The sequence below is a fragment of the Pinus tabuliformis genome, chromosome 1_1, assembly GCF_031772625.1.
Source record: "Pinus tabuliformis cultivar Carrire ecotype Pingquan chromosome 1_1, CPIR1, whole genome shotgun sequence".
In the NCBI taxonomy this organism is placed as follows: domain Eukaryota; kingdom Viridiplantae; phylum Streptophyta; class Pinopsida; order Pinales; family Pinaceae; genus Pinus; species Pinus tabuliformis.
The window spans coordinates 220992623-221005611 of NC_142297.1; the positions used below are offsets into that span (position 1 = coordinate 220992623).

Consider the following 12989-nt stretch of genomic DNA (forward strand, 5'->3'; position numbering starts at 1 on the left):
TAAAAATTTGACGGATGAGATTAAAAGAAATCTTGATCCTCATCCACGGTCGAGATTAATTTGACATGGATCACTCGAACTAGCTGATGGGATTTTTTCCTTTAAATAGGGTGCTAGGGGTCACTTGAGATCAGATTGGATCTGAGAGTCTGGTGCTAAAGAAAGCTCTCTTATAGTCATTTCTTGTGCAATAAAGAAAGACTTTGGGGTTTAAAATCTTGCTGGGGTTACTCTTCTGAAAGCACTATAAGATGTTTTATTTTTTTGCATAATTTTATTTTTAGCTATTGATTTTAGCTTGATGAAGATTGATTCAGGCACAGGTATCTTTTCTGATCTCTGGGGTTTGAATGATAGTTTAGATTCTGAAATAGAATAGCAGGTATCTCCATTTGATCTGAATTTCACTATTGTTTTCTCCCTCTATGATTAATGGTTGATTTAAGCTGTGCAGGGTATCTTTAGTTTTGAGTTTACCGGGCGTTCGGGGAAGTTCTCGGCTGAACCAGCCAACTCCCGGATTGCATTTTCTGAAAGAGCCCAGCTGGTTTTAATCTCGGGCTCATCATCTGAAATTTTTTATGCATGCATGCAGGGTTTTCTGAAGTATCTCCCATTAAGTTTAAAATTCTGAAAATATTATTGTGGATTATTGACAAATCTGGCTGCTTAGAGTCATTAATCTGTAAATACTGTAATTATTTAGCTGATTTAGGGTTTTCAGTTTTGTTTCCTGCACATTATTTTCGGGTGTTCCATTTTTTGCCATTACAGGTTGCAGGTACAGATCTTAAAAAAATTTCGGGGTTTTTTAGGCGATCTGGAGCAGAAAAGATTTAAAATTTCAGTCAGGTTTCTAGGCTACGATTCTGCTACCTGCGTTTTCATTTTTCATTGTTGCCGAAGGTTTCATTGCTGTTACGGAGAAATTTTCCGAAATTTTATTTGGCATCCTTTGCTAGCCTTCCTTTGCACGCAAGTTTTTCTGCTGGCCATTCCCACGATCCACGCATTTTTGTATGCTGGTAAACGATTCCCTCTGCCATCGCATTCCATTCTTCAAACGTTGTCCTCTGCTCCCTTATCCCTCCTTCAGCTCCTCTCTCATCTGTGCAGTCCATTATTCCCATATAAATCCTGCGTGAAAGCCTTCCAACTCGCCCATCCTGCATCGAAAACCTCACATCTGCAAACGCATAGCAAACTACTCACGGTTCTTCTTCCTCATCGTCCAGTCCATCCTGCAAAGCAAACCTTCACTCATCCTCACGCGGTCTTTTTCTCTCTGCGTGTTGTCCTGTCCCTGCAAGCTCCTCTGGCAGCTCTACGCTGCCTCAAACCTGTGCAGACATCATTGCAGCCAGCTCCATAACCTGTGTGTTTTCCCTTGCTGCCGTCCAAGCATCCCTCACGCGTACCTGCAAACAAAGTAAAAGCACCACCAAAAAAAAAATTCGATTTTCTTCACATACGGTTAGGCATTTAAATTTTTGTATAGTATATGATTTAGATTAGAATGAAGTTTTTATTTTATTTTTTTTAGTTTAGCTTTAGTTTAGTTCTATTTTGTTCATATACGTTAGCTCATGGTTAGGTTATTTAGTTTTAATTCTTTTTTAGAAGTTTGATTTTAAATTTTAGTTTCATTTTTAGATTTGTTTAATTTTGTTTAGCTTTTCATATAACTAAAGAATATAACAAAACAAAAAAAAACAAAAAAAGTAGAAAATAAAAATCATAAAAATTATAAAAAAAACATAAAGAGTTTCTTTTTGTTTATTAGATTTTAATTTTATTTAGAGTTTAGATTTATTTAGTTTTGTTTAATTTTTGACATATAAAAATTAAAAATAATAATAATAATAATAAAATTAAAAAAAAAAATTATTTTAGGTTTTAGTTTTAGTTTCATTTTCATTTTTGGTTTAGGTGCTTTTGTTTATTTTGTTAATATATATATATATATATTATATATATATATATAAAATAATAAAAAAGGGGTTTCTTTTAAGTTAGTTTTATTTAGATTTTTGATTCAAAGTTTCATTTAGTCTTTAATTTTCTTTTATTTGAAAAATATAAAAAATATTTTTTTTGAAATTTTTTTGCCAATTTGAGTCTTGGCTGAAGAATTTATTATGTTTTATTTTTCCTGCTAAGGCTTAAATTTTGATGTGGGAATTAATGTTTATCATTTTTAACATGCTTTAATGTTCATTTGAAGATTAACTACATGAATGTGATCTCTGGTTAACACTTTACGTGGTTGTTTAAAGCACTTTATCTTTCCAAATTTTAGTTGCTGGAGTATCATTAAGTCATTGAGCATTTATTGATTATCTCGCATTTGGTAAAAGTTAAGCTTTGTTCGAGTTGTTTGATGGCAAACGATTGTTAATGAGTTCATATTTCTGCAGCATTTGATAAATAATCGTTTAATCATTTATTTCATAAAGCATTGGTCTATTAACTTAGTAAAATCAATTAAGTGCTTGTTCCCCCTCGTGTCTCCCAACCCAACTAGTCCTCAGTTGGTCATCCATTTTCCCATAGGGTCTACCCCCCTTAACCGCGGGAGACAGGCTTAAACGGAGAGATCGGGGATCAGGGTGACAGCCCCCGGTCTGAGCGTTGTCATGACAATCTGTGCGACAACAGGTCCCATATATATAGCTAGGCAGGTACCCTAGGAAAGTTGATGGCCAAAGGTCAGATCAGACTGGCTCTGTGCAGCGGCTAAGCAGCCAGAGGATGGAACAACTTTGATACCAATGTTATGAACAAAGTTCATAAAAGTAGTAGAATACTCAAAATATCTGGTATATGTAAATATCCAGTATAGGATAATAATATTTATATAGAAAATGTATAGAAAATATGAAATGATTTAATTAAAACAAAGGGTCCCATATATATAGCTAGGCAAGTACCCTTTCACGATCAATCATGTCCATAGACACATGCCTCGTCAATACTAATTATTGGTTAATTAATAATTATTCATTATTATTATTATTTGTATTATTTGTATATATATTTTATTCATAACAAATAGTTCTTCAATTTCGAAATATGATGTTTCGAGCAATTTGAGGCATTGGAAGTTATATATGGTACAAATTTTAGATTCATATTTGCTCTAATTTCTATGATATACCTTGGGGAAGTTAGGGTTTGTGAATGGTGCTGAAATCATTTTCAAATGAGTGATCTTGAAATTTTTGCTATAAGTTTTTTCTCAAACACTTCATACTACGCAATTCTCACAGAATTGAGGGTACATAATGAAGTACCTCAAGTAAAAATTTCAAAATCGGATTTAAAGAATTGGACAAGTGGCATACCATACAAGTTTTGTCTTGGGAAGAGGCCAAAAATCAGCAAGTTTTGGAAAGAGACCAAAAAACACTAAGAATATCTCAAAATATTGTAAAGCATCATTTAGAAACGAGACCTTGATTTGACCGGCTGCTTTTACAAAATTAGGATCCCATTACATAAACATCCTCTTAGCTAAATGGTAGACACCTATTTAGTTGGCGCCTTTACAGATATGTGGCAATGCACAACATGAGGATATTAGACACTCTTAGCCTACTCACACAGTGCACACAAATTGTAAAGAATGAAGAGTAAATCCAAGTATGGCTGTCTCTATTCCTAGAAAAAAAAATGTGTTTTACAAAACTTGAGTTATGAATGTCTATGTCATAGAAAAGCAGGGAAATTTAGCCTGTAATCATGAAACATCTAACAAATGCCCCAGAAATGGGTCCCTAGTATTTAAACACCAAAATGTTTCCAGGGTATTTCAAGGATATCCTTGTTTCCAGAAACCAGTAAAATAGATGAAGCGCATTTCACTATCAAAAATACATACAATATATAAAAAATAAAAGCTAAAGAATATTGACATATGTCATTTGTTATAATACAGTTCAACAATTCAGCAACCTCCAGTCTCAGCATAGTACTATACTACTAGTTGTGGAAAGCTTGTCAAAACTTGGCAAACATGTTTGATGTTTTAATTTGTAAGCGGAACCACAATTCCTACAATTAAATAGATGCAAATTATACTTTGGAAGACATTGGCAGCCTGGACATGGACACAATCTAAATCAGCATTTCTCAAATGTTTTCAGTGCACAGAAACATGAACCAAGTTTTCAAATGCCAGACTGGCAAGTTCACTGCAGCATTGAAGAATTATTTTGTGGTGAGAATTCGTACTACAAATTTCACAAGGATATGCAAATTATTCAATCTGAATGTTTAAAGATTGAATGACTTCGCAAGAAAAATAATTAATTATTTTAAAGTGCTGCATATATAGCTCGATAGAATGAACAAGTACATGAACTAAGAGAATCACATCACACAAGCAAGAATATTTGGAAATTCCAGGCCCAAAGAGACAAAAAGGAAAGCATATGACCCTCTGCACTAAAACTTAAAAGAAAGGACTCAACATGAATTACTTAATATAGCTCAACCTTTAAGAAATAGCTAGAAAGTATTAAGAATAGTCTCTTTACCTGAATGTAGTTTTCATAACACCACTGCGTTGAAAAGTTTGTTTCCTTCCACGTCTCATATACCTGATACCAAGGAAACAATGGTAAGACAGTAATGGATACCGCAATGATTGTTTGACCTACAAATATTATGCAGTGATTATTACTAAACACATTTGTTTTATTCATCCATATGTCGTCATTCAATTAGATATTTACTTTTATAAGTGTATGAAGTATAGAAAACTTTGGATTAGCTTTATAGTTACTGTATTTCTCAAGTATATTCGATTTCCCAAATATTGGTATCAAATAAGCTTGACAATTTTCTATTGTTTACTTAATGAGACACGTGAAAAATTGGCAGCTCAGGGATGAATTTCTTTAAATAAAATCTCATTTCTGACAATTTTGGAGTGACTTTCTAAAAATAGTAAATCACCTTGTATCAATTGGTAATCAAGTATAGTTGATGGAAAATCACTCGACTTATCATTAATCAATCCTAATAGTTCCATTTTGACTTAATTATCAATATTATCATTACTATTATTATTATCCTTATGATACTATGATATTATTATCAAAAAGAAATTCAAGTCACCTTACCTTCATACTTTGTATCCCTCTCTCCTTAATGTCTCACATAACTCTACGTTACTCTTTGTCTTACTCTCTCATAAAAGACTTGCATATTCCTCTTAACACTCATTGAAGGCATGTCATAAAAGATTCCTCTTACACACTCTTTAAAGCATATGATACACTCTCTCTTAAATGCATAAGTTACAAAGGCATGCATACCTCTTCTTAAATGCCATTTGTTACCCTCTCTCCTTAGTGGCATGAGTTACACTTCCTAAAAAGGCATGAGTTACACTTCCTAAAAAGGCATGAGTTACACTCCTCAAGGCATACGAAATTCCTTCATTGAAGGCATGCATTGCCTCTCTCCATAATGGCTTAAGTTACTCTTCCTTATTTGGCATATGAATTACTCTAAGGCATGCTCCTCATTTATGGCATGAATTTGTTGCTCCTCCTATATATATATGTGCCTCATATCTTCTCCCCTCGCTACTTGTGAATTGTGAAAGAAGGATTCGAAATTGAGAGGGAGATTTGGAGAGACTTGAAGAAGATTGTGAGGAAGAGAGACTTGAAGAGTAAGAGCATGAAACCAATTAATTTTGCTAAGTGAATATTAAAAATTTTGCAATTTTGGCAATGGGGGAAGATTTTGGCATAAGACTTAGGAGAAAGGGGATAAGGAGACACCAATTAATTTTTGGAAGGAGGGAGGTTCCAAACATTAAGAAAAGGGAGAAATTAATTAGATAGTGGATTGTGGGGGCCACCTCAAGGAGGGAATTCGAACTCCTTGAGGGAATTCGATGGGGGAAGAGAGAGACAAGGAGGGAGGTCGAATGGAGGGCCCACAAGGAAAGAGAAGGAAGCAAAGATAAATGATAGGTTAGCATCATTTTGGGGCCTTTTCGTTAATCTAAATACTAAATCAGTGTTTGCTTGCGTTGCTCAGCGAAGTTAACTAGTGTTGCTTAGCACAAGGGAATTTTCGGGTAGGAATTTACACTCTTTCTTTGTTGAACCTTGAGTGTCACCCTAGGGGTGATATAGCTGTGATTTGGCGTTGTTCCGGAGTCTGTCACAAAAGTATTCCACTCATTGTGCGTGTGGATTGGGTGTAGCTGGAGAAATTTGTACCATTTGTGGAGCCAACACCATTACATGTCAGGTTCTGAGATTTTGGATGTGATTTCTTCCGGAATTTCACTTGAAGTTTGAGAAGGTTTGCAAGTCTAGATTGTGGGAAATTATACAGGCCAAGCTTTAGTCTTCAGATGCTGCGCAAGGGTTCTTCTACACAGATATAGGGGTTGGGCTAAGTGGTGAAAACGCAGAGGAATTTGGAGTTGATTTTGGTGGGATTCCAGTGGGGAATTTTGTTGGTGATTTGGGTTGATTTTGGCACCAGTTTGCAGAGCCACTTCTAGAGGATGCGTATTGCTGGTTAGTCTAGGAACTCGCACATTTTGTGGGTCTCAGGGTGAGTTGGATTGAGGCCAAACCCTTTCTGGGCTCGTTGAGAAAAGGCACCAATTCCTTTTTCAGAATTTGTTGAGCACTCTAGAGGGCTAAGACACTAGTTCTTTCAGCCAACAACAGCAAGAAAACCCAGTAGCAAGGCATAGTTCTTGGGGAAGCATTTGGTTAGCACTTGAGCCATATTGGATACCTAGGTTTTGCCACAAGCTTGCAGCGAGCTGTGGTTCCTCTATTCTCACTATTGCACTCAAATTTACCAAGATTAATACAATGGCTCATAATTTTTGCTCCTATTTTCCTGTGTTTTTCTGAACTTCATAATTGTAGCTAGTTCATTGCTTCTATTATTTACTGTATTCTCCTAATAGGAATATTACATTGTTCATATTTGGGTGAACGTACTCATTCTTTTGATCTCTCATTGTACTTTGTATCTCTGTTGAACAATTGATATCTAATAAAAGAATAATCTAGTTGGGTTTTCCCCTTGTGGAATTTCCCCTAGTTAGTGGACCTAAATTCTCTGTCTCATTCTGTTATTCGGTGTCTTCTATTGTGCATTTGGTTTATGTTCTATCTACAATTGCTTAACTAATATTGCAGTAGAAAGAAATTTTTGGAATAAGTAATTGTTTCAGCACAAAACATCAAACTTTCAACATGATATCAAAGCTTTGGTGAAGACAAGCTCAAGAAGATAAGAGCTGTCACTCTTTTGCAAAAGTTTTACTTCAAAGAGATCTTACATGCTTCTAAAATTTGTTGCCCAAGAAGATAAGAGTTATCACTCCTTTTGGAAAAAATTTACTTCAAAGAGATCTTACATGTGCTGCTGAAATTTGTTTGACTTAATCAAGATGTGTTAAAATTGGCAACTAGGGCCAAACTCCATGTGGGTCATCTTATGTATGGCAGCTGATATTTTTCTTGGATTCCTCTCATCGAGAGGTGTAGGATTGATCTAAATATCATCCGATTCCGACATGTATTCATGGAGATATGAATTTATTTGTGTTATGTGACAATTCGTCAAGGTCGGCCAGCAACCAAATTACCCCAACCTATCCTCAACGTTTTATTATAAATAGAAGAGGACCTCAAGTCATTTTGTACACACACCTCTTGTGATCTCTCTCTTCATTTGTTTGGGTTTTGGTGAAAGAGAGATCTAGAGGGAGTGCCCTATACGCTGCCATGAAGGAGACCTCTACGCTGCCCTAATGAAGATCAAGCTTCAGCCATGGAGAGACCTATACGCTGCCCTAATGAGATCTAGACGCAGTCCTAAAGGAGTCTTAGAGGGAGTGCCCTAGTCTTATACGCTGCCCTAAATTACAGTCCTAGAAGGAGACACCTCTACGCAGTCAAGAAGGGTTTCATATGCAGCAAGAGGAGGTACTTATACGCAGAAAAGGAGATGCTTCTATCCGCAGCATTTAAGGGTGCCTAAGCAGCAGAGAAAAGAGGGATCTGGCCGCGGTCCTAGAAGGGAGCTCTAGCCCTAGACGCTGTCAAAAGGGAGCTACAATTCACAGCCAAAAAGGCTCTAATCCGCAGCCCAATCAAAGGAGACCTAGCCACTATTCTATCTAGCCCTAGCCGCAGTCAAAGTGGAGACCTACTTGCTGTCCTAAGGAGCTTCTATACGCAGCCCTAATCAGCAGCATAAGGAGGTATAAAACGCAGTCATCCATACGCTGTCAAGAGGCTCCTATACGCTGGCATAAAAAGGCCTTAAACGCAGATGCCCTAGCTGCAGTTTGTGCCCTCATTCTACAGCCAAGGTGACACTAAATCACAGTTGATAAAGGAAGTCTTGGCACTGTCTAAATGGAGAAGTCTAGCCGCAGTGAAGGAGGTCTTAGGAGGAGCTAAATTTGTAGTCCTTAAGTGCCTTAACCACAGGTCAAGAAGAGCACTTCATCCGCTGTCAAAAGAGCCTCTCAAGCACAGGGAATGCAGCAAGAAAGTGACTTATCACAACGTTGAGATGCATGGATAAACAAGCATGTTTGCTGTAGGTAAAGGAAGCTGATATGAGCATGCTTTAAGGACTGTCTGCTAAATGGATAAGTCACTGTTATGCATTGGAGGAATGCATTGAAGTCTATGCCTTTGTGTTGCTGCGTTAATGATATTTTAAGGACGTTTGCTTCAGAGATGCTATGTGCTAGGCCATAGGCCATAGCATCATAGCAAAGAGGTTTCTTGGGGCTGCTGTCTTAGGATTGGTTGGAGACTGTTCAGATCAGTCATTCATCACAGTCAAGGGAGTTTGGGGTTGCATCTAGAATTGCTGGAGCAGCTAGCAATTGGAGGAATGATGCATCAGGATATGCTTGAAGACTGTCATAATGATGTACCTTCTACTGTTGTCATAAAATCTCAGATTTATGTATCTGTACTATCTCTCTCTTTGCTGAATTATTGAAGAATATAAGAAGAATTGATCAAGGGTTTCCCCACATTGGGGTTTGTCCTTGGCTGCTGCCACATCTTGTGTCCTCTTGTCTTGGCTTGTCTTCTAATGTTTATATTTATGTTCTATCTACACTTTACTATCAGTCTGATGTGATTGCTAATCTGAATATTGTCATTGGGCTAATATGAAAAATTGAAGTAAATTGTTCAAAGCATAGAACATACCTAAAATTAACAAGATGTCTTCTTCTTACTTCAAAACCAAAGAGAAGTTGAATGACGCTTCAAATTTTGGTCAATGGAAGGTAGGATTAGATATTACTCTTGAAGTACATGATGTGCTGGAATATGTTCAAGGTGAGGTAGCAAAACCACCAGAAAAATTGAATGTTGTTGTCAAGGCCAGATTCAAGAAGGGAGAAGTCAAGGCTCAGAACATTATCATTGATTCTCTTGGAGATAATCTCATCACCTATGTATCCAAGTTGAAGAAATCTAAGGAAATGTATGACAAGTTGACTGGAATGTATCAAGCAAACAACTTGATTCAAAAATTTTCTTTGAAGAAACAGCTAAAGGACATTAAGATGAACAGAGGAGAGACATCCAAGCACACTTCATGAGGATATCAGAAATCAAGGATCACTTGTCAATTGTTGGTGAAATTTTATTTGATAAAAAGTTGGTGTTGATTATGTTTGGAGGTCTTTCTCCAACTTGAAATTTTTTTATGATTTATTTTGTTTATTATCATGCATTATCCATGGTTTTAAGTTTTAACAACCATTGATAGAAAAATAATTATTAATTGCGTTAATTATTTTCCACCTGGATCACATCTTGACTCAACATAAATTCTTTTTACTTGATACAAGATGCCCAATAGGGTTGTTGTCGCACCAAATGTCTAGGCACCACGACAACGGCTCAAATAGGGGGCTATCACCCTGATCCCCAATCTCTCCGTTTAAGCTGTCTCCCTACAACAAGCTAGGGGGGTAGACCCTATGGAAAAGTGGAATGAAGAAGAACTAGTTGGGAACTAACCAGTTCGGGAGAAATAGTGAAGCGATCAAGTACTTGATTAAGATTTAGCAAGACTTATAGGATTTGATTAGATTTTAAATGATTGATACCAGTGCCTTATGGAGTCAACGATCTTGCTAAGGAAATTAAGACCAAGTAATCGATTAGCAACTGCTGTTTAGATGAATGACTATTTTATATGAAATGCAGATCCTAAAACTAATGTGAGATACAAGAATCTTGGTTAATTTTAGTTAAATGCCTATTTAATTGTGAACCCTTCAATCATTTCTGTGTTGATCCTGATTTCGTAGTAATTGGCAGAGAGAAGATCAGTAAAAGCACACTAAGGTGTGATTAACGATACCTCTCCTGAAATTCTAACATACCCGATGCTTCCAGCGCTGCAGAGAACTGTGGCTCTAACAACTGCAAGGTCACCGTTTTAAGTACTATTAAAACAGGGTTCTCAAGAAAAGATGGATGGAGATCTATCTGTCTATCGACCAAGCTTATGCTTGGAAGTAAATTTTATCTATGCAAAGTTAACTTATATGCAAATGCACTGGAAGATGAGATGAAATTAGACTCGAGAATGGGAAAACACTTATGCTGCAAAAACCCTCAATTACCCAAATGAAATGCTCGCCTTTTTTTAGATGAAGACTTAGAAAATAAACTCTTGAAGATACTATAGTTAAAACACCAGCTTATTTCAAATCTTCTTGATACAATTTAGCTCAAAGAGAACAAAAACAACTTTGCAATTCGATATCAATGTCAACAAGTGCTCAAGAAAAAATACTCGGTTTATGAAACAAAGGATATGCATTTTCTCACAATTCCATGACAAAGTACTTAATTTTGATAAATTAATTTTTAGGACAGCAATAAGAAAAAATTTATGACAGCAACAATATGACCATGAAAACAGTAGGCTATCAATGATATCTTTATGCCAAAAATTTACCGAAATTTTTCCAAACTTGCCCACATGAATTATAAAAAAAATCAGCCTGTTGTGATGTGATTTCCGGAATTATATCACATCTGATATACTTATTACAGTCAGCAATTGAAACATGAAATACGCCTAATGATAAATGCCCAACTCAAGAAATTAATTCTTTAATGTATTAGACAACTAAGGAACTGACTTTAGGCTAACCCACATGAAATTTTTCCACTATTCTATTTCAGACTTCAAAAACAGAATTATTCAGAGATAACAGTGGCCCAAAATGTAGATCTAGGCCAAATTCTCGATACACATCAAACATAAATGACTTATTAATGTATTTCGAAATTTTTGGGTTAATTTCAAACCACTTAGTTGTGTTTTTCACCACTATTAGAAAGGTATATGACTGATGTAGCAAACAGTGAGGAAAAATATGGTTTAGAGATAAAACCCTTAGGCCCTAGGCCTTGAAGATCATTTGCCCAAGTTGCCAAAAAAATTTCAATACCTGAAACACAAATTTTTACCAAATTTTCTGCAAAAACCCACCAATGATTAGCTTTAGAAAATTAAATATTCAAATAAGAAATGGAGCAAGGGGAATCTAGTGCCAATGAAAGCTAGCACTAGGCCCAATAGAACTAACATTGGGCTAAGAGAATGCAAATCTGGGCTTAGGAGCCCCAAAACTTGAAACCCTTGTTCTAAAAAAAAAATTATTTTGCTTCAGATCTTCAGATTTATTGCAAAATCTTTAATGGTTGCCCTTGTAAAAAGATTTGGGATAAGATATGCCCTCCAGGGACTAGATCTGTCTCAAAACCCCCAGATCTGCTTGAAAAATCCTAGATCTGAAGATTTACTTGACTGATTTCTCATATTTATTCCTGCAAACAATCTTTTAGCCCAGATCTTGCCCTCCAACGTCTGGATCTAGCTCAGGTCTGAAGATTTTATTGGCTGATTTCTCAGATCTATTTCTGCAAACAATCTTTGAGCCCAGATCTTGCCCTCCAGGGTCTAGATCTATCTCAGATCTGAAGATTTACTTGGCTGATTTCTCAAATCTATTTTTGCACAAGTGAAAAGAGGAAAACCCAATACCCAATATGTACAAAATAGAGAAAATCCCCAAAACCCAAGTGTTAAAATCAATGTTGTGAAAAGCGCGAACGGGATTAAATCGGTGCGGGGAACGAATCGGAAAAAATCGGAAAAATCGGGAAAAAATCGGAAAAAAGCGGGAAAAAATCATTTGGTACAAAAATATTCATTTTTTTTCATTTTTTTTCAATTTTTTTAATATCTAAACCATCTACAACATAAAATAAATACATTGACACATAAATATGATAAAAAGCCTAATATATAAGATGTTTAATATCATTTCTAGCGCTAAAATCACACATAACATTGAATCATGTCCTGAATAGTAAGTCCTGACTCCTGAGTCCCAACTCAGCCTCAAAATATCAACAAAAAATATGATAATGTATCTCATCATGTCATAATGTCATATACAATAAAATGAGGTCTAATCCTATTGATTTCCTCTACCCCTCTTGCGAGAAAATGCCACAGCTTTCCCTTTCCCTCTAGATGTAGACGTCGGTGCCTGTGCTGGTGGAGATGGCAGTGGAGTCTGATGTGCTCTAGAAGCTAAAGAACTAGAAGTAGGAGCTATAGGAGGTAGACCACGTCCTCTACTGGTGGCAGGGGTGGCCCGAGCAGGTGGTGTCACCTGGAAACATTACAATCTCCCAATCCTGAAATCCTGAAAAACTGATAAGTCTGCTGGATTTTAAATGAAATCTAAAATTCTACTTTCTCCATATGAAATCCAATGAGGCTGGAACCACTCTCAAACATCCTGAGTCATTTCATGGTAATGTTAAAAATTTAAGTAAAAGGATGAAAATGAAGATTAAGGAGAATGTCACTTTTACTTTAAGAATTTAACATTACCATGAATAGCATATCCATACTAGGGCCTAGAC

General features: G+C 36.1%; 1 protein-coding gene across 5 annotated transcripts in view; it reads right to left on the reverse strand.

The window, feature by feature from the left end:
- LOC149212335 (pre-mRNA-splicing factor ATP-dependent RNA helicase DEAH1-like) overlaps window positions 1-12989 on the reverse strand; it is a 425880-nt gene that overhangs the window by 45583 nt on the left and 367308 nt on the right. For all 5 annotated transcript variants that reach the window (XR_016250762.1, XR_016250761.1, XM_089391822.1 and 2 more), the window contains one exon: window positions 4539-4601. Coding sequence is in view for 3 of the 5 variants with exons in the window: in XM_089391822.1 (XP_089247948.1) it covers window positions 4539-4601 (63 nt within the window). In the remaining 2 variants the exon portion in view is untranslated. The remainder of the gene's footprint in view (window positions 1-4538; window positions 4602-12989) is intronic.